This window comes from Ranitomeya imitator, chromosome 5, assembly GCF_032444005.1.
Source record: "Ranitomeya imitator isolate aRanImi1 chromosome 5, aRanImi1.pri, whole genome shotgun sequence".
NCBI classification, from domain to species: Eukaryota; Metazoa; Chordata; class Amphibia; order Anura; family Dendrobatidae; genus Ranitomeya; species Ranitomeya imitator.
The window spans coordinates 183,932,843-183,954,539 of NC_091286.1; the positions used below are offsets into that span (position 1 = coordinate 183,932,843).

A 21,697-nucleotide genomic window follows, 5' to 3' on the forward strand; every position below is an offset into this window, starting at 1 on the left:
TGACTGGGGCCGGCGATGCGCTCATTTCCGGCCCGATGGCCGGAAGCATCGGTTAAATGCCGCTGTCAGCGTTTGACAGCGGCATTTAACTAGTTAATAGCGGCGGGTGGATCGCGATTCCACCCGTCGCTTTTGCGGGCACATGTCAACTGTTCAAAACTCCTGACATGTCGCGGCTTTGATGCGGGTTCACCACCAGAGCGCGCATCAAAGCGGGGGTTCTGACCTCGGACGTACTATCCCGTCCGAGGTCAGAAAGGGGTTAAAGCTATAGCCATCCTACTACCTCACCACCTTTGATATAATTACATTTCCATTTGTGACACTCTGCACTTTATTTTCCCTTGAAAGACCATGATTATACATGGGTCCTAAAGGGCATTGGCACTTTATTATTGATTACTTTCACCAATTTGATTATTTACGTTTGCCACTTTGCAATTTACTCCTGTGCGGAGATCCTTAGTGATAGGATTTAATTTTCTTTTTAACCCCTTAATCCCATATGACCTACTATTCCATCGAGATGACCTGGGACTTAATTCCCAGTGACGGGATAGTACGTCATATGCGATCGGCCACGCTCACGGGAGCTGACATCCGGCACTATGTGCCAGGAGCGGTCACGGACCGCCCCTGGCATAGTAACCCCCGGAACACTGTGATAAAACATGATCGCAGCGTTCCGGCGGTACAGGGAAGGATTGCGCAGGGAGGGGGCTCCCTGCGTGCTTCCCTGAGACCCTCTGTACAAGGCGATGTGCTCACCTTGTACCGAGCATCTCCTCTCGGCAGGCCCCGGATCCAAAATGGCTGCGGGGTTACATCCGGGTCCTGCAGGGAGGTGGCTTACCAGCGCCTGCTCAGAGCAAGCGCTGGTAAGCCTGCAGCCCTGCATATCAGATCGCTGATCTGACACAGTGCTCTGCAAAGTGTCAGATCAGCGATCTGACCCTATAACTTGATGTCCCCCTGGGGCAATGTTATAAAGTAAAAAAAAATATATTCACATGTGTAGTAAAAAAAATAAAAAAAAAACCCTAAATAAAACAACAACAAAAAAAATATAAGAAACAATAAAAATATACATATTTAGCATTGCCGCGTCCGTAACGTCCCCGCCTATAAAACTGTCCCGCTAATTAACCCCTTCAGTGAATGCGGTAAAAAAAACGCAGCAAAAAACAGCGCTTTATTATCATACCGCCGAACAAAAAGTGGAATACCACGCGATCAAAAGACAAATATAGATAACCATGGTACCGCTGAAAACGTCATCTTGTCCCGCAAAAAATGAGCCACCATAAAGCATTATCAGCGAAAATATAAAAAAGTTATAGTCCTCAGAATAAAGTGATGCAAAAATAATTATTTTTTCTATAAAATAGTTTTTATCGTATAAAAGCGGCAAAACATAAAAAAAATCATATAAATGAGGTATCACTGTAATCGTACTGACCCGAAGAATAAAACTGCTTTATCAATTTTACCAAACGTGAAACTGTATAAATGCCCCCTTCCCAAAATAAATTCATGAATAGCTGGTTTTTGGTCATTCTGCTTCAGAAAAATCAGAATAAAAAGCGATCAAAAAATGTCACATGCCCGAAAATGTTACCAATAAAACAGTCAACTCGTCCCACAAAAAACAAGACCTCACATGACTCTGTGGACCAAAATATGGAAAAATTATAGCTCTCAAAATGCGGAGACGCAAAAACTATTTTTTGCAATCAAAAGCATCTTTTAGTCTGTCAATCATAAAAATCCGCTAAAAAAAACGCTATCAATAGTAAATCAAACTCCCCTTCATCACCCCCTTAGTTAGGGAAAATAATAAAATTAAAAAAAAATGTATTTATTTCCATTTTCCCATTAGGGTTAGAGCTAGGGTTAGGGGTAGGGTTAAGGCTAGGGTTAGGGCTAGGGTTGGGGCTAAAGTTAGGGTTCCAGTTAGAATTGGGGGTTTCCACTGTAGCGGCGTACTCAGGACAAATTGAACAACATCTTTTTGGGTCCAATTTCTCTTGTTACCCTTGGGAAAATAAAAATTTGGGGGGCTAAAAAAGCATTTTTGTGGGAGATAAAAATGATTTTTTTTATTTTCACGGCTCTGCGTTATAATTTGTAGTGAAACACTTGGGGGTTCAAAGTTCTCAAAACACATCTATGTAAGTTCCTTGGGGGGTCTAGTTTCCGATATGGGGTCACTTGTGGGGGGTTTCTACTTGGGTACATTAGAGGCTCTGCAAACGCAATGTGACACCTGCAGACCAATCCATCTAAGGCTTCTTTCACACTAGCGTCGGGCCCGGCCCGTCGCAGTGCGTCGGGCCGAGGTTACCGACGCTAGCGTTGCCTCCGCCGCACAACGGGTGCAGCGGATGCTGCTTTTCAGCGCATCCGCTGCCCCATTGTGAGGTGCGGGGAGGTGGGGGAGGAGTTCCGGCCGCGCATGCGCGGTCGGAAAAGACGGTCCATCGGCTGCAAAAAATGTTACATGGAACGTTTTTTGCGGCCGACGGTCGGCCGAAAAACGGCGCAACCGTCGCGTGACGGTTGCGACGTGTGGCAATCCGTCGCAATGCGTCGCGTAATGTTAGTCAATGGAGAAAAAACGCATCCTGCAAACACTTTTGCAGGATGCGTTTTTTCTGCAAAACGACGCATTGTGACGGATTGCAGTTAACGCTAGTGTGAAAGTAGCCTAAGTCTGCATTCCAAATGGCGCTTCTTCCCTTCCGAGCTCTGCCATGCTCCCAAACGGTGGTTCGCCCCCACATATGGGGTATCAGCGTACTCAGGACAAATTGGACAACAACTATTGCCGTCCAATTTCTTCTGTTACCCTTGGGAAAATACAAAACTGGGGGCTAAAATATCATTTTTGTGGGAAAAAAATAAAATAATTTTTATTTTCACGGCTCTGCGTTATAAACTGTAGTGAAACACTTGGGGGTTCAAAGGTCTCACCACACATCTAGATAAGTTCCTTATGGGGTCTACTTTCCAAAATTTTGGGTTAGGGTTGGGGCTAAAGTTACGGTTAGGGTTTAGATTACATTTACGGTTGGTAATAGGGTTTGGATTAGGGTTAGGGGTGTGTCAGGGTTAGAGGTGTGGTTAGGGTTACTGTTGGGGTTAGGGTTAGGGGTGTGTTTGGATTAGGGTTTCAGTTATAATTTGGGGACTTTCAATGTTTAGGCACATCAGTGGCTCTCCAAACGCAACATGGCGTCCCATCTCAATTCCAGTCAATTTTGCATGGGAAAGGTAAATAGCGCTTCTGCCCTTCTGAGCTCTGCCATGCGCCCAAACAGTGGTTTACCCCCACATACGGGGTATCGGCGTACTCAGGACAAATTATACAACAACCTTTGGGGTCCGTTTTCTCCTGTTACCCTTGGTAAAATAAAACAAATTGGAGCTGAAATAAATTTTGTGTGAAAAAATGTTAAATGTTCATTTTTATTTAAACATTCCAAAAATTCCTGTGAAACACCTGAAGAGTTAATAAACTTCTTGAATGTGGTTTTGAGCACCTTGAGGGGTGCAGTTTTTAGAATGGTGTCACTTTTGTTATTTTCTGTCATACAGGCCCATCAAAGTCACTTCAAATGTGAGGTGGTCCCCAAAAAATGGTTTTGCAAATTTTGTTGTAAAAATGAGAAATCTCTGGTCAACTTTTAACCCTTATAACTCCCTAACAAAAAAAAATGTTGGTTCCAAAATTGTGCTGATGTGAATTAGACATGTGGGAAATGTTACTTATTAAGTATTTTGTGTGACCTATCTCTGTGATTTAAGGGCATAAAAATTCAAAGTTGGAAAATTGCGAAATTTTTGCTAAATTTCCATTTTTTTCACAAACGCAAGTCTTATGGAAGAAATTTTACCACTATCATGAAGTACAATATGTCATGAGAAAACAATGTCAGAATCATCAGGATCCGTTGAAGAGTTCCAGAGTTATAACCTCCTAAAGAGACAGTGGTCCGAATTGTAAAAATTGGCCTGGTCATTAACGTGCAAACCACCTTTGTGGCTTAAGGGGTTAATGTGGCCATTCTTGCACTTTTGGCACAATTTGTTTTTTTTTATTATCTACACTTTTTAGCATTATTATTATTATAAAAATTACAATTATTGTTGGCCTAGCAGGAGTTATTACATTGGGGTCTAGAGAGTTACCCTTTGGTCATACTATGCTTTTGAATTGAAATCTGGTATAATATTAATCTTTGCTAATTTCCGCTATGTTGTGTACACACTTTTAATGTCTTATTTCTATTGCTATTTGTATTAGTAAAGGCATTTTAATTGGTATTACTTTTGCCTGGAATTTCATTGTCTTCCATGGTGTTGGTTCTTTTCACTTTACGAGCAGTAATTTACTCATTCTCTTTGTAGTACACCGGGTGTCCTTAATATAATATGATATGTTTTAGTATTACCAAAAAATCCTACATTATCCCGAAGGTGTTACTATTGTGATTCTGAAGCGGAAGTGTGAAAGAGGCAGTCTTTCTGCAGTGACACGAAAATGCATATGCAATTTCGCTTCCATACATTTCACCATTTGTATTGCATGGTAGTTATCAAGGCAGCCTCTCATTTCTCAGACTTGTGAATGGATATTAACAGCATGGCCCTTAAGGTTCTCCAACAATGTAATGAAATGGCCCTTGTTACCTAATTCACAGAACAGTAGTCATGTGTCAGGACGGGCTGCAGAGTAGCTGTATTAACGCACCAGGAAGTATGCGGTTAACCTGTGGGCTTTGCCAAGATATTTAAATATCAGGATTAAATGTAAAGTGCTGCCTTTCTGTAGAACATGTACATCAGAAAAGAAATGTTATGAAGGAGAAACAATCAGGCGAGTGATTCACCCTTTAAGAGCAAAATACTTTCCGTTTTAAGTGTATAATGCAGAGCTCACGCAGCATGACAGGACTAGGAATAGAAAAGCAATGTGCAATGGAAAAGTAAATTACAATGGGAGATACGTTACATTTATCTGAGATTTATGCTAAATTAGAATCATTTCCACAGCACAGTGAGGCGACTTTTTATGCTAATAGTCATGTTTCAGCCATTGTACATTTCTTTCTACTTGGCTGAAAGACGGACATATTAATGTTGGAAATATCATATTAGATATGCAGATAAGTTTCCTTAATAATCGTCCTGCCAATTGTCTAGTGCAAGAGATAAATATGTTGGATTTCCATCTACATAAACAGGAATGTCAGAGCGCAAGTCTGGCAGTGAAAGAATCTGCCATCACCTTGCATTTTAGACTTTTCCAAGTACAGTTCTTACTAATGTGCTCACGAGTTTACAATCCACATCACAGCATTGGTTACCTTAGGATTAATGGTCACGGAAAGCTTGGTGCCATCAGCAAAAATGCAGCTGTCGCCTTGGGTCAGCTCTGCACAGGGGGCCAATGGCACATCGCAGAGCGGTCAGCTAACTACATGGGGGAGGACAGGGTGGCCGTGAGAAATGTAGTGTACAGTGGTCACACGGTCAGCACTGAGCAGGGAGACACAATCATGTAAAAGCTGGAGCCAAAAAGTCCCTGGAGGCATGGCTGGGTTGTTTTACAGGGGTTATTAGACGATAGGGAGCTTGAAAAAATGACACATTTTGGGATATGCATGTAGAAAAGCCGCGGAGACACCATCGCGTGTTTCTCAACGCAAGCAATAAATAGCCAGGTCTTTCACCGGGAAGGAACAACCACGGGAAGGGCAGCATCCAAAAAGGAAAACCACCTATGCCAAAACATGGTATCCATCCACAGACAGCTGTTTCGGGGTATTTGCCCCTCATCAGTGTGGAGTAGGAAACTGGCTATTAGGAGCAGTGCCTAGTAAAAGGACTATAAACATAAGGATGAATGACCTTGGGGAGATCAAAACATCCAACACCGCGGAGACACCATCACGTGTTTCACAATCACTGCGATCACTGCGTTGAGAAACACGTGATGGTGTCTCCACGGTGTTGGACATTTTGGGATATGGCAGCCCAGTTATGCCAAGAAAGACTTCCGACCATCTTTCCTGTTTGTAAACAGTGGCCGTCTGCCCACCCACACTATGTAGTGACGGTAGCCTCCTCCCACACTCAGAAGACATACTGATAGGGAATCTAGACTGTGAGCTCCTATGGGGACAGCGATGATAGTGTCTGCAGAATCAGATGGTGCTATGTAAGCAAAGCACTATAAATACAGTACATGTGCGTGGCCACAGCATCTGACTGTGGACTTGAGCTATACAGAAGGCTGTTATATTTACTGTAATTGCTAATTTTACAGATGTTAAATGAAGCATCTATGGGGAAAGTGCGCATTGTTCATGGGGATATTCTCACATACAAGCTGGACAGAGCATTTCCCAAGCATTTGCAGAAAACATGGGAAGATGGTAAGCAAAAATTATTTTTAGAAATGCAATTTTTGCTTTGGTGTTAGAGTGAATGCAAATAATGTGTGCATTATTAAAATTTCTATAACATTTCGCGGTAATTCTTTCAGAACTAGCATATGGTATAAGAAAGCAGCAAAACAAATAGTAACGCTGTCTAGATACATTACACAGCAGGTCGGGTGATTTTGCATATTGTAAATAATTAAGTGATTTTTCACGAATTTCAATAGTCTGTAACGGTCATCTAAATGTGTGAAGACTTAGGGTACCGTCACACAGTGGCATTTTGATCGCTACGACGGCACGATCCGTTACGCTCCAGCATCTTAACAATATCGCTCCAGCGTCGTAGACTGCTGTCACACTTTGCAATGTACGACGCTGGAGCGATAATTTCATGACGTATGTGCGATGTAGAAGCCGTTGGTTACTATGCGCACATCGTATACGATATATGTTGCACCATGCGATCATGCCGCCACAGCGGGACAATAGACGACGAAAGAAAGTTTCAAACTATCTGCTGCGACGTACGATTCTCAGCGGGGTCCCTGATCGCAGGAGCGTGTCAGACACTGCGAAATCGCTGGAACGTCACGGATATATCGCTGGAACGTCACAAATCGTGCCGTCGTAGCGATCAAAATGCCACTGTGTGACGGTACCCTTACAGATGTCTGCTGAAAGGATTATCCCCCTCTATCTCAGCTGTTCATGGTGGAGATGAGAATGGCAGTGCCCAGTAACCGGGCGCAGGATGGCGGCTTCGTTGTGTTCTTACTGTAACCCCCAAGGAAATAGAAAGTACAAAACGCCGTAGCTTGCTGGGCTTTGTGGTTTCTGTAACTCACTTCTATGGGAGTTATTGAAACGGTGTAGCTCAGTCGTGCTTATCTGTTTCCATAGCTTTCCTCACATTTATGAGCTATAGCTAAAAAGTCCACTCCTAGTTCTACATACTACCAGTTATGACCCCTGAGACGCCCCTTCACTGTTTTCCTGGCAGGTTTAAACACCTCATAAAAAGAGAATAAGAATGTGTTTTAACTCATTATTTCTTTTTCAGATACACCAAATATACATATTATTGGGAATCTTCCTTTTAGTGTCTCAACGCCTCTAATCATCAAGTGGTTAGAAGAAATGGCCAACAAAACCGGTCCATTCAGATATGGCAGGACTCAAATGACTCTGACGTTTCAGCATGAAGTAGCTGAGGTATGATTAACCCAGTAGAAACTACAGTCCATATTACGGAGCACATAGAAATTGTAATTATTTAGTAGGAAATTATCACGCAAATAAGTCACTTACATTTCTCTTCCTTCTATAATTTGAACTGTATGAGCAAGCTCCCCGATTTTTGTGAAATTTAACACGACGACTAGGCAAGGAGAGCTAACTTTTTATGTCATAGTACTGTAAAAATATCAGAGAAAATTAATTTTTATTTTTTTCTATGGTGCACACCACCCGAATAAGTTACTGCTCTTCAGATCATGTGATGTGACCCAATTAGGTGAAAAGTAGAGATTTATTAACAATGGTGCAGTGTCATTGACCAGCCAGGGTACCTAGTACATCACTAAGGTGCACACCCCATTCATTTATCTGGCAAAATAGTGTCAGAAACAAAAAATGTAGTGCACAGGAGTCATTGGTTGTTGCCTATCAAGAATACATCGTCGCCCAATATAGATTTTCCTCCAAACTAAGGCTACTTTCACATTAGCGTCGGTACGGGGCCGTCGCGCTGCGTCGGCCCGACATACCGACGCATACTGTGCAAGTGCCGCACCACGGGGGCAGCGGATGCATTTTTCCAGCGCATCCGCTGCCCCATTGAGAGTTGCGGGGAGGTGGGGGCGGAATTCCAGCCACGCATGCGCGGTCGGAAATGGCGGACACAACGCAGCAAAAAACGTTACATGTAACGTTTTTTGCTGCCGATAGTCCGCCACAACACAACGCTAATGTTAGTCAATGGAAAAAAAACGCTTCCTGCAAGCAATTTTTGCAGGATGCATGTTTTTCTCCTAAACGACGCATTGCGAAGTGCAGTGCACGGCGCTAGTGTGAAAGTAGCCTAACAGACATCCAGTTTTGGATAGCTGCTCATGAATGAGCTATGCACAATACTACTTTGACATCTGCCAGAAATCCTGTGTCATGCCTCTTCTTCAATCCATATCTACTGCTTTTTGCTGCAGCTAGAGTTATAAATTGGCCATCAGTCCAGTGTTTCTCTGAATGACCTTGTGCACATATAGGCTATCCACTATCCCGGTTCTTTTTTTGTCGAATATGGGAGTTGAATAAACTTACGCACAGCATTACTGCCTTCTGTGCATTAGGTTATGATTGCCCTTATTCATTTCTTAACATGCTCTGGTGAAATGAAAGCTGGGGCATTGAGTTGCCAATCCTATGTAAATTTGCAGACCGTCCACAAAAACCACCAGCAGATAAAAGCACTATCCATGATTTGTGCTGTGCAGACCTGCAAACACACCCACAATGAGACTGTCAAACCACCACCGTCAGAAGATGGAAGAGATTGAGCTAGGAGGTATTCTGTGCAAATCATCGCTGAGTGGGATCTTTTTCGTGCACTTACCACCCTGGCTCTAAGCCTTCTGAGGCCTATGTTTTCCTCCAAAGCTCCACTCCAAGTCATTCTGCACACACCCGTAACCACCGGGCTCCGTCTCCTCAGCTGAAGGTAGCACGTCACTGATCCGGATGAGACTCTGACCACCTTCCAGGGCAATTGCCACTTCATAGTTGTGTCAGCCAAGCTAACTGAGATCTTCAGTATTGCAGATCGCACAGACAGTACTCTGATCATTTTTCTCAGATCAGCACAACAAACGAGGCCTCTCATAGGGCTGATCATGCATGGAATCCCGTTTGCACTCTGGCTACTATACAGGGTGAGTCAGCATCTAGCATATACTGCTTTATAGATTAGTCTGCAGGCATGAATCCGTGTGTCTCTGACCTCATTCTAGGTGAGTCAGTCCTATCAGAAGAGACATCTCAGTTTGGCGAAGTCGCAAGACTCCTATGTGGTTCTCTAACTTGCACCGAAAATCTTTTTCTACGAAAGAGACCATTCAGTTCAGCTCATCCCTATAGCAATCCAGGTAGACTTGCTCCATCTTTTTATGCTAGAGATTAGCTCCCTTTTTGTGTATGATTGCAACCTTCTCTTCTATTTCTTGTGGCAGGGGTGACTGCCTCACTCAGCTATTGTTTTTTAATTAGCCATGGGGAATGCTGGTGGCTCACACCATATAGGCTTCTCCAGCCAGTTGGAGTCCTTTGTTTGTGGTATCTTAGACCATAGATAAGATTCACCGCTCCCAGAACCATCAGGTCAGGTCACATGGTGTCCTCTTGACAGTCTGACCTTTTTGCTAATGGGCTTCAGTTTTTCTTGGAGCTCACGAATTCCCTGCCCATTTTGATGTATTGTCCCTGGTGACTGTGCCATGTTACATGCATTGATTGTTGTTTGTTGAAGGCTCCCCTTGAGCGGCTAGTCCAGAACTTTGGGTAATCCGGCATGCTGACTCCGTCCCCAAGGCCAGTCTCCATATATCCATTTTGTTTTGCCTGCAATTTTAAAAAAGGCAAAGTGCCATCAAAAAAGCTTTTTCAAAAATTGCAAAATGTAAAGTATCAATGTTTTAATAAAAAAAACTTTTATAGTTTTTCACATGTTTTTACAATTAAAAAAGTTTTGATATTTTCCACTTTTAACCCCTTCACCCCAAAGCCTGTTTTCACCTTCCTGACCAGGCCAATTTTTACAATTCTGACCACTGTCACTTTATGAGGTCATAACTCTGGAACGCTTCAACGGATCTCAGTGATTCTGAGACTGTTTTCTCGTGACATATTGCACTTTATGGTAGTGATAACATTCCTTTGATATTACTTGAATTTATTTGTGAAAAAAACCAAAAGTGACACCATTCTAAAAATTGCACCCCTCAAGGTACTCAAAACCACATTCAAGAAGTTTATTAACCCTTCAAGTGCTTCACAGGAATTTTTAGATAAACCAGGGAATTGCTGTGGATATGGTCCACACTGCTGAGTAATGTAGCTCCAGACGTGTTTCACATAAGGAATGGTGGTTTATTCAATGCGTTTCAAATTCTAAATGACTTCTTCATCAGGAAATACCACGTGTGCTATGGCGTCCACAGTACTTCCATTCACCTCATAGAGAATTTTCTGCCGGGTGATTCTGTCTGAATCATTTATTTCAGAAATTTACACAGAAAACCGTTGTAAGCACTCAGCGCAGAGTGCAGGATAAATGTGCGCTGATCTTTGGGAGTCAAAATGGAAAAATCTAAAGCAGGTGAAAAATTGGTTTTATTTATTTTTTATGTCGTACCGGTATAAGTGATTTGGCAACTTTATTCTTCGGGTCGGTGCGATTACAGCGATACCAGATTTTTATCGAATTTTTATATTTGGTTGCTGTCACACACTAAAAGAAACTTTTTATTGCGAAAACTAGTTTTTGCATCACCATATTTGAGAGCTACAATTTTTCCATATTTTGGCCCACAGAGTCCTGTGAGGGCTTGTTTTTTGCGGGACGAGCTGACGTTTTTATTGGTAGCCTTTTCGGGCACATGACAGCATTTTTTTTGATCGCTTTCTATTCTGATTTTTGGAAGACAGAATGAACAAAAACCAGCAATTCAGGAATTCCTTTTTGTTTTGTTTTTTTAAACTTTTCCACGTGTGGTAAAATTGATAAAGCAAAAGAGTGGTATTCACCTGCGTTGTCTACAAAAACGAACAATAAAATGAAAAATAGATGAATAAATGAATAAGAGAGCACTTAATGAGTAATCATTGGTTATGCAGTGGATGTTGCAATGGGTCCTTTAAAGTACTACCAGAATCTTAGGGGAATGAGGAGAGAAAAAAAAAAGGGGGTAAATGTTTGTATTGGTGAATATAGTGAGACTAAATAGATTTATAATATATACTCACTCAGATATTAAATGGAAATGTGCAATGAAGAGACGTGATCCCTGTGTATCTGCAATTGATGCGGGTATTGTGATGACCCTGGGTTAAACCCTGATGAAGAGGGCCTGAGCCCTTGAAATGCATTGGTTTGCTGACTAGCTATACTAGCACACCTGTCCTCTTTAGCCCTGTAGCGTGGTGACGTCACCAGCAGCTCCGCCCACCCTCTCCGACCGCTACCTCAGCGCTGCATCCGGCCGGAGCACGTGAGGTTTCGCGGTCGCACGGCTTCTGCCACCACTCTCTCCTTAACCCACCGCTCTGTCATAGTGGTACACCTAACGGTGGCTCAGACTTTCCGGAACCGCTTCCCTCCGCACTCAGCACCACAGTGAGTATAGCATATTTTATGTGCACATAGCAATTGTGGCATATTAGTGCTCCAACATACTAGGGGAGCATTTCTCCTCATCTCAACATATGGGCAATCCATTCTAATCACAGTAATCCTTGTCAGCCAGCATCTGATGGTCATCTTACTACCTTAACCTAACGGAATCCTGCGCTACTCCCACCAGCAGTAAGTTTATTGTGTACTGGGAAAACTAGACCACATTTATTTAAAACCACCATTACCTATAAAGGTTGTACATTTATGTAAGCAGGGGCATCTACTATAAACCTCTGAAGATTAAGCAACTGCGGTCATCACAATACCCGCATCAATTGCAGATACACAGGGATCACGTCTCTTCATTGCACATTTCCATTTAATATCTGAGTGAGTATATATTATAAATCTATTTAGTCTCACTATATTCACCAATACAAACATTTACCCCCTTTTTTTTTTCTCTCCTCATTCCCCTAAGATTCTGGTAGTACTTTAAGGACCCATTGCAACATCCACTGCATAACCAATGATTACTCATTAAGTAAGTGCTCTCTTATTCATTTATTCATCTATTTTTCATTTTATTGTTCGTTTTTGTAGACCGCGCAGGTGAATACCACTCTTTTTCATTTTATATACTTTACAGGTCTACACAGAACCTGTCACAATCACCAGCAGCACTCTACATTCAGCAATTTTGTTTCCCCACTAGGGACTATCAGGAGCGCCAGTGCTTTTTACTTTCTTTTTTAAAATTGATAAAGCAGTTTTATTCTTCGGGTTAGTATGATTACAGTGATGCCTCATTTATATATTTTTTTTTTTTTTGTTTTGGCACTTTTATACAATAAAAACTATTTTATAGAAAAAATTATTATTTTTGCATTGCTTTATTCTGAGAGCTATAACTTTTTTATTGTTCTACGGACGGAGCTGCATGGCGGCTTGTTTTATGCGGGACAAGATTTATTTACATCCGTCTTTTTGATTGCGCTTTATTGCACTTTTTTTTTCGGCAGTATGATAAAGCATTGTCTTTTGCCTTTTTTTTTTTTTTTTTTTTTATACAGTGTTCACTGAAAGGGTTTTCTAGTGGTACAGTTTTAGGCTATGTGCACACGTTGCAGATTTGACTGTGGAATTTTCTGTGCAGATTCTGCATTTCTTGGCAAGAAAACGCAGGTCAGAATCTTCACCTTTTTTTGGTATGTGTACACGTTGCAGATTTTTGTGCAGATTTCTTCCTTTTTTACCCCTGCAGATTTCTATTATGGAATGGGTGCAGAAACGCAGCAGATCTGCACAAAAGAAGTGGCATGCTCCTTTTTTGAATCTGCTGCGTTTTCCGTGCAGATTTTTCCGCACCATTAGCACAGCATTTCTTTTTTACCATTGATTTACATTGTACTATAAATCACTTGCAGATCTGCAGCGTTTCTGAGCGGAAAAAAGCTGCAGTTCTGCAGGAAATCTGCAACGTGTGCCTTATAGCGGGTCGTTACAAAAGCGGGGATACCACATCTGTACTTTCATTGCTTTTTTAATTTACATGAATAAATATATTTATTTGAGACATATTTATTCATTATTTAGGGATTTTTAAAAAAAATATTTTTACTCTTTGTAATTTTTTTATTTTAACTTTTTTACATTGTCCCAGGATGGGACATCACTGTATAGTGTCAGATCGCTGATCTGACACTCTGCACTGCAGAGTATCAGATCAGGATCTGACAGACAGGGAAGGAGGCATGCCAGTTCCTGCTCTCAGCAGGTGCTCACAAGCCACCTTCCCTGCAGGACCCGGAAGTACCCCGTGGTCATCTTGGGGCCGTCTCCATGAAGACCATCAGCGCAATCACATCATTTTGTCCTGATGGGAGTGCGCAGTGAGCCCCCTCCATGTGCGATGTTCCTCTGTCGTTGTCACTACTGACTGCGGCAACAGAGGGGTTAAATACCCTCGATCGTGGACATGCTGCGGGGTGCCAGCTGTCACATACAGCTGACACCCGCACACGATCGCCATGGCGCTCAGCGTGAGGCCGCACGTTCGGTGCGCCATATTAGTACTGCTGTTTGCGGGAACACACTATGAGGAGTACAGCCACTGCACTTTTTGTCGCATTACTTCCTCAAACGGACACAGCTCTGCTATATATAACCAGAATACACAGAAATGTAGGGAGCCAAGATCAGAAGCCTTCCCTACAGATGTTGTGCTGAAACTACACCATGAGGATGCCAGGAACTTAATTTTGAGTGCTGCAAGAGAGAACCCTGCTTTACCAGACCTCTCAAATTCGGTTCGCCTTTTTGCAGATATCGCTCCTGCTAAACTTTCCAGAAGAAGAGCTCTCAGACCAGTCACTACTGCCTTACAAGCAGTACAAGTTAAATTCAGATGGGGTTTCCCCTTTTGCTCTCTCTTTTTCCCACAGCAAAAAAACATTTATATGCTGGTCTCTGGAAGATGGCAAATAAGCCCTTAACCAAGCTGGTATACTATTCTCAGATGAATCTCAACCACCACTGATACGACGACCGTGACCAACCAGAGAGTGGAAGTCTGCGCCCACCACTAGGAGCCAGAATGCATAAATTACTTGACTGGGGCTGTTAACCACTGGAGGGGCTCAGAATACTAACTTGTCCACGATCTGATTGGACTGTTGAAGTCTGGTTATGGTTTAATTGTTTTCAATCCCTAGTTTGCTAGCTCTACATCAATATTGGTTATGCAAGAGTTAAATAGAGCTACAGAGGGTGAATCTCACCATATTCAAATAATTTCTTAATACTTAATTCTTGATCCGCTTACTACAACCCATGTCAGTTATTCTAACATTCCACTTTGGCTGTCGGGGTCATTCCATGTTGCCAAACTTTAGTGATACCTGAATCCCCCTGTAAATATGGGTCTCCATTTCACTATGATTATTGAGCATTTTGCTTATCTCGTCCTAGTACTATATAATTTATGTGTCCTTTTCTATCCCCCTCCCCATTCTTCCTATTGTTTCCCCACAGAGATGTCTTCATTTATTTCACTCACTTTATTCAGAAGTACTTATTTTGTGACAAACTATATCCTGGAGCCTATTTTAGTTGGAAAGTTATAAAGGTTGGGTCATGCCTGAGTATTACATATCTGTTTAATCATGTGTAAGGTTTTATCCCACAATGTACGGGGATTTAACCCCCCCATGAAATGAAAGCAGGCCTTCCTAGACTATCAAAAATAGGGACCTGACATAATTTGCCTCCAGGAGACTAATTTCTCCAACTCCTCATGCCCGAAATATTTTGACTCTGCCTACTCTCATTTTTATATATCCCCTTGGGAGCAAAAACGAGATGAGTAGTTATTTTTATCAAGAATAATTTTCCATTTCAACCCACCAATTCACACTCAGACCCTGAGGGTAGATTTATTTTGTTACAGGAATCCCTACAGGGACAAAAATGTTTGCATTGTAAATAGCTACATCCCTGCATCAACTCAACTCTCTATCTTTAAATTGATATTCGCCAAACTCATCGCTCTTTCCTTTCACCACCTGATATGATGTGGCGATTTTTACTTTACAATAAACCCAGGTTTAGACAGTAGTGCCTTGAGACGTTTTGACATTACAAATACAGATAAGAAAAAAATACGCCTCATGAGTGAGAATCGTGTAGTGGACATATGGAGAGAGATAAATGGATCCAAAAAGGGCTACACGTTCTTTTCCCCAGCCCACAAAGCATACTCCAGAACATATCTTCACTTAACAACAGCCAACTCACTCCCGAATGTTCTATATACTCGCCATATACCCTCCTCATGGTCTGACCATGACGCATGATTTCCGGTTTTCAAATTTAACATAACCATGTCTAGACTATATCTATGGAGATTAAATGAGTCCCTATTGACAGATCCTACTGTCAATAATCAAATTAAAGAGAACATAAAAAACATTTTTTAAAACAATATCACTACGGTCTCCTCGACCAGGGATGGTCTGGTTAGCTCATAAAAATACATGACTGGCTATCTGATCAAGCTGGCTGCTAATAAGAAAAAAAAAAGAGATCCGAATTACAAGCAAGTTTGGAAAATAAACTTTTAGAACTAGAGTTGTCAAACCAAATTTCCACTTTCCTTTATTTAACTAAACAAATACAGGACATTAAACTACAATTAGACGCTACGCTTACCACAAGAACCGAGAGAGCCCTGACATGGACTAGCTACATTTTATAAACAGGCTAATAAACCCAATAGAATGTTAGCGTGAAAACTTGGAATGAGAGAATCACTCAATACTATATCCTCTATAAAAGAGTCTACAGGATAAGTATCAGCACATCCAGATACTAATTACAATACATTCCATGCCTTTTATCAGAAACTATATTCAACTCCACAGCCACACCTAGAATCCTTTTTACAAGACCTTCATCTTCCCAGGATCACGTGACCTACAGCCCAACAACTTCATCAGGATGTTTGAAATTAAGAAATAAATTTAGTTGTTAAAAATGTAAAAAAAAGGAAAATCCCCTGGTCCGGATGGTCTCACAGCAATATATTACAAAAAAATTGTAGAGACACTAGCTCCCCATATTAAAAACATTTTTTTAATTCATTACTAAATGATACCCAGATGTGACCGTGATACCTAAACCCAAAAGTGATAATTTGCTAACAAAAGATTTTAGACATAACTCGTTTATTAAACATAGATTTAAAAATTTTCACGTCAATTATTACGGATAGGCTTAATAAATTACTACCTTCACTTGTCCACCATGACCAGGTGGGTTTTATACCCACAAGGCAAGCACCTGATAATATCAGAAAGAATCTAAATATTATCCACTTTGCAAATTACCATAAAAAAATCACTCTTATTATTGGCTTTGGACATTGAAAAAGCCTTTGACTTGCTTTCATGGCCATATCTCTTTGCGGTCCTGTTTAAATTTGGCATCTCCTCTAAATTAATTTCTTGTCTTCAGTTAATACACATCCAATTCCAATAAACATAAGAAGAGGCACCAAACAGGGCTGCCCTCTATCACCAACCCTCTTTGCTTTAGCCATGGAAACCCTGGCAGAGTCTGTAAGAAACAACCCCAATATTACGGGCTCTGATAATTTGGGGGACCAATACAAAGTTAGTCTCTTTGCGGACGACCTCTTCCTGACTTTAACCAACCTACACACCACCCTTCCAAATCTATTTTCGCTCCTTCATGATTTTGAGGTGATTTCGGGTCTTAACCCCTCTCTGACCTTAGACGTACTATCCCGTCGAGGTGCCCTGAGCCTATCTGACCCTCGACGGGATAGTACGTCATATGCGATCGGCAGCGCTCACGGGGGGAGCGCCGCCGATCGCGGCCGGGTGTCAGCTACCTATCGCAGCTGACATCCGGCACATTAACCCCCGGCACACCGCGATCAAACATGATCGCGATGTGCCGGCGGTATAGGGAAGCATCGCGCAGGGAGGGGGCTCCCTGCGGGCTTCCCTGAGCCCCCCGCAGCAACGCGATGTGATCGCGTTGCTGCGAGGGTCTCCTACCTCCTTCCTCGCTGCAGGCCCCGGATCCAAGATGGCCGCGGCATCCGGGTCCTGCAGGGAGGGAGGTGGCTTCACAGAGCCTGCTGAGAGCAGGCACTGTGAAGCCTGCAGTGCTGCATGTCAGATCGTTGATCTGACAGAGTGCTGTGCAAACTGTCAAATCACCGATCTGTGATGTCCCCCCTGGGACAAAGTAAAAAAGTTAAAAAAAAATTTTTTTTCCAAATGTGTAAAAAAAAATATTCCTAAATAATGAAAAAAAAAAATATTATTCCCATAAATACATTTCTTTAAATAATAAAAAAAAAACAATAAAAGTACACATATTTAGTATCGCCGCGTCCGTAACGACCCCACCTATAAAACTGGCCCACTAGTTAACCCCTTCAGTAAACACCGTAAGAACAACGCTTTATTATCATACCGCCGAACAAAAAGTGGAATAACACGCGATTAAAAAAAGATATAAATAACCATGATACCGCTGAAAATGTCATCTTGTCCCGCAAAAAACGAGATGCCATACAGCATCATCAACGAAAAAATAAAAAAGTTATAGTCCTGAGAATAAAGCGATGCAAAAATAATAATTTTTTCTATAAAATAGTTTTTATCGTATAAAAGCGCCAAAACATAAAAAAATGATATAAATGAGGTATCGCTGTAATCGTACTGACCCGAAGAATAAAACTGCTTTATCAATTTTTCCAAACGCGGAACGGTATAAACGCCTCCCCCAAAAGAAATTCATGAATAGCTGGTTTTTGGTCATTCTGCCTCACAAAAATCATAATAAAAAGCGATCAAAAAATGTCACGTGCCCGAAAATGTTACCAATAAAAATCGTCAACTCGTCCCGCAAAAAACAAGACCTCACATGACTCTGTGGACCAAAATATGGAAAAATTATAGCTCTCAAAATGTGGTAACGCAAAAAATATTTTTTGCAATAAAAAGTGTCTTCAGTGTGTGACGGCTGCCAATCATAAAAATCCGCTAAAAAACCCGCTATAAAAGTAAATCATACTTCCCTTCATCACCCCCTTAGTTAGGGAAAAATTTAAAAAATGTATTTATTTCCATTTTACTGGTAGGGTTAGGGCTAGGGTTAGGGTTAGGGTTGGGGCTAAAGTTAGGGTTAGGGTTGGGGCTAAAGTTACGGTTAGGGTTTAGATTACATTTACAGTTGGGAATAGGGTTGGGGTTAGGGGTGTGTCAGGGTTAGAGGTGTGGTTAGGGTTACTGTTGGGATTAGGGTTAGGGGTGTGTTTGGATTAGGGTTTCAGTTATAATTGAGGGGTTTCCACTGTTTAGGCACATTAGGGGCTCTCCAAACGCGACATGGCGTCCGATCTCAATTCCAGCCAATTCTGCGTTGAAAAAGTAAAACAGTGCTCCTTCCCTTCCGAGCTCTCCTGTGTGCCCAAACAGGGGTTTACCCCAACATATGGGGTATCAGCGCACTCAGGACAAATAGGACAACAACTTTTGGGGTCCAATTTCTCCTGTTACCCTCGGGAAAATACAAAACTGGGGGCTAAAAAATAATTTTTGTGGGAAAAAATTTTTGTTTTATTTTTACGGCTCTGCATTATAAACTTCTGTGAAGCCCTTGGTGGGTCAAAGCGCTCACCACACATCTAGATAAGTTCCTTAGGGGGTCTACTTTCCAAAATGTTGTCAATTGTGGGGGGTTTCTACTGTTTAGGTACATTAGGGGCTCTGCAAACGCTATGTGACACCTGCAGACCATTCCATCTGCATTCCTGCAGTCTGCATTCCAAATGGCGCTCCTTCCCTTCCGAGCTCTCCCATGCGCCCAAACAGTGGTTCACCCCCACATATGGGGTATCAGCTTACTCAGGACAAATTGTACAACATCTTTTGGGGTCCAATTTCTTCTCTTACCCTTGGGAAAATAAAAAATTGAGGGCGAAAAGATAATTTTTGTGAAAAAATATGATTTTTTTTTATTTTTACGGTTCTGCATTATTAACTTCTGTGAAGCACTTGGTGGGTCAAAGTGCTCACCACACCTCTAGATAAGTTCCTTAGGTGGTCTACTTTTCAAAATGGTGTCACTTGTGGGGGTTTTCAATGTTTAGGCACATCAGAAGCTCTCCAAACGCAACATTGTGTCCCATCTCGATTCCAGTCAATTTTGCATTGAAAAGTCAAATGGCGCTCCTTCGCTTCCGAGCTCTGTCATGCGCCTAAACAGTGGTTTACCCCCACATATGAGGTATCGGTGTACTCAGAAGAAAATGGACCCCAAAAAGTTTTTGTACAATTTGTCCTGTTACCCTTGGTAAAATAAAACAAATTGGAGCTGAAGTAAATTTTTTGTGAAAAAAAGTTAAATGTTCATTTTTATTTAAACATTCCAAAAATTCCTGTGAAGCACCAGAAGGGTTAATAAACTTCTTGAATATGGTTTTGAGCACCTTGAGGGGTGCAGTTTTTAGAATGGTGTCACACTTGGGTATTTTCTATCATATAGACCCCTCAAAATGACTTCAAATGAGATGTGGTCCCTAAAAAAAAAAATGGTGTTGTAAAAATGAGAAATTGCTGGTCAACTTTTAACCCTTATAACTCCCTAACAAAAAAAAATTTTGGTTCCAAAATTGTGCTGATGTAAAGTAAACATGTGGGAAATGTTACTTATTAAGTATTTTGTGTGACATATCTCTGTGATTTAATTGCATAAAAATTCAAAGTTGGAAAATTGTGAAATTTTCATAATTTTCGCCAAATTTCCGTTTTTTTCCACAAATAAACGCAGGTACTATCAAAGAATTTTTACCACTATCATGAAGTACAATATGTCCCGAGAAAACAATGTCAGAATTACCTGGATCCGTTGAAGCGTTCCAGAGTTATAACCTCATAAAGGTACAGTGGTCAGAATTATAAAAAATGGCCTGGTCATTAACGTGCACACCACCCTTGGGGGTAAAGGGGTTAAAATAAACATAGATAAATATGAGGAAATATTTTTAAACACCCCAAAAGAAATGCAAACCAACATACCGTATATACTCGAGTATAAGCCGAGATTTTCAGCCCAAAATTTTGGGCTGAAAGTGCCCCTCTCGGCTTATACTTGAGTCACGGTGGGCGGCAGGGTCGGCGGGTGAGGGGGAGAGGGCGCTGAGGCATACACACCTAGTCCCGGCGGTCCTGACGCTCCCTCTGCCCGTCCCACGGTCTTCGGTGCTGCAGCTCTTCCCCTGTTCAGCGGTCACGTGGGACCGCTGATTAGAGAAATGAATATGCGGCTCCACCTCCCATAGGGGTGGAGCCGCATATTCATTTCTCTAACCAGCGGTGTCGGTGACCGCTGATAGAGGAAGAAGCTGTGGCACCGAAGACCGTGTGACAGGCAGAGGGAGCGGGACGCCGGGAGCAGGTAAGTATGTAATATTCACCTGTCCGCGTTCCACACGCCGGGCGCCGCTCTGTCTTCGCGTCCTCTTGCTCTGACTGTTCAGGTCAGAGGGCGCGATGACGCATATAGTGTGCGCGGCGCCCTCTGCCTGATCAGTCAGTGCGGAGAGACGCTGGGAGCTGCAAGCAAGAAAGGTGAGTGTCATTTTTTTTTTTATTGCAGCAGCAATGGCACAGCTTTATACGGAGCATCTATGGGGCAAAAATGAACGGCGCAGATCACTATATGGCAGAGCTATGGGGCAATAATGAACGGTGCAGAGCATTATATGGCACAGCTTTCTATGGTACATCTATGGGGCAATAATGAACGGTGCAGAGCACTATATGGCACAGCTGTGGGGCCATAATGAACAGTATGGAGCATCTATTTTTATTTTTGAAATTCACCGCTAGCTGCTGCATTTTCCACCCTAGGCTTATACTCGAGTCAATAAGTTTTCCCAGTTTTTTTGTGGCAAAATTAGGGGGGTCGGCTTATACTCGAGTATATACGGTAGTTTCTCACTTTGGATTCACAAGACGAGAACATTATCTAACTTATTTAGGGATCAATTTAACAACTACCAGGTCGACCCTATTTAAGTGGAATTATAACCCATTAATACAAAATCTTCAGGCTGATTTGAAGAAGTGGTCTCCCTTAACTCTGTCCTGGCTCGGTAGATTGCATGCAATTAAGATGGTTTCACTTCGTTTTTTATATTTATTCCGATCCCACCCGATCATGGTCCCAACTAAGGCTAGGTTCACATTGCGTCAAGTACATGGCGTTAAACGGATTCGTTAAACGCATGTACAGAAAAGGAGCCAAAATATGTGTAAAATCG

At 41.9% G+C, this 21,697-nt stretch overlaps 1 protein-coding gene across 5 annotated transcripts in view; it reads left to right on the plus strand.

The window, feature by feature from the left end:
* Positions 1 to 21,697, plus strand: part of TFB1M (transcription factor B1, mitochondrial) — a 396,419-nt gene that overhangs the window by 27,252 nt on the left and 347,470 nt on the right. For all 5 annotated transcript variants that reach the window (XM_069769397.1, XM_069769396.1, XM_069769398.1 and 2 more), the window contains exons 4-5: positions 6,332 to 6,440; positions 7,510 to 7,661. In XM_069769397.1, the coding sequence (XP_069625498.1) occupies positions 6,332 to 6,440; positions 7,510 to 7,661 (261 nt within the window). The remainder of the gene's footprint in view (positions 1 to 6,331; positions 6,441 to 7,509; positions 7,662 to 21,697) is intronic.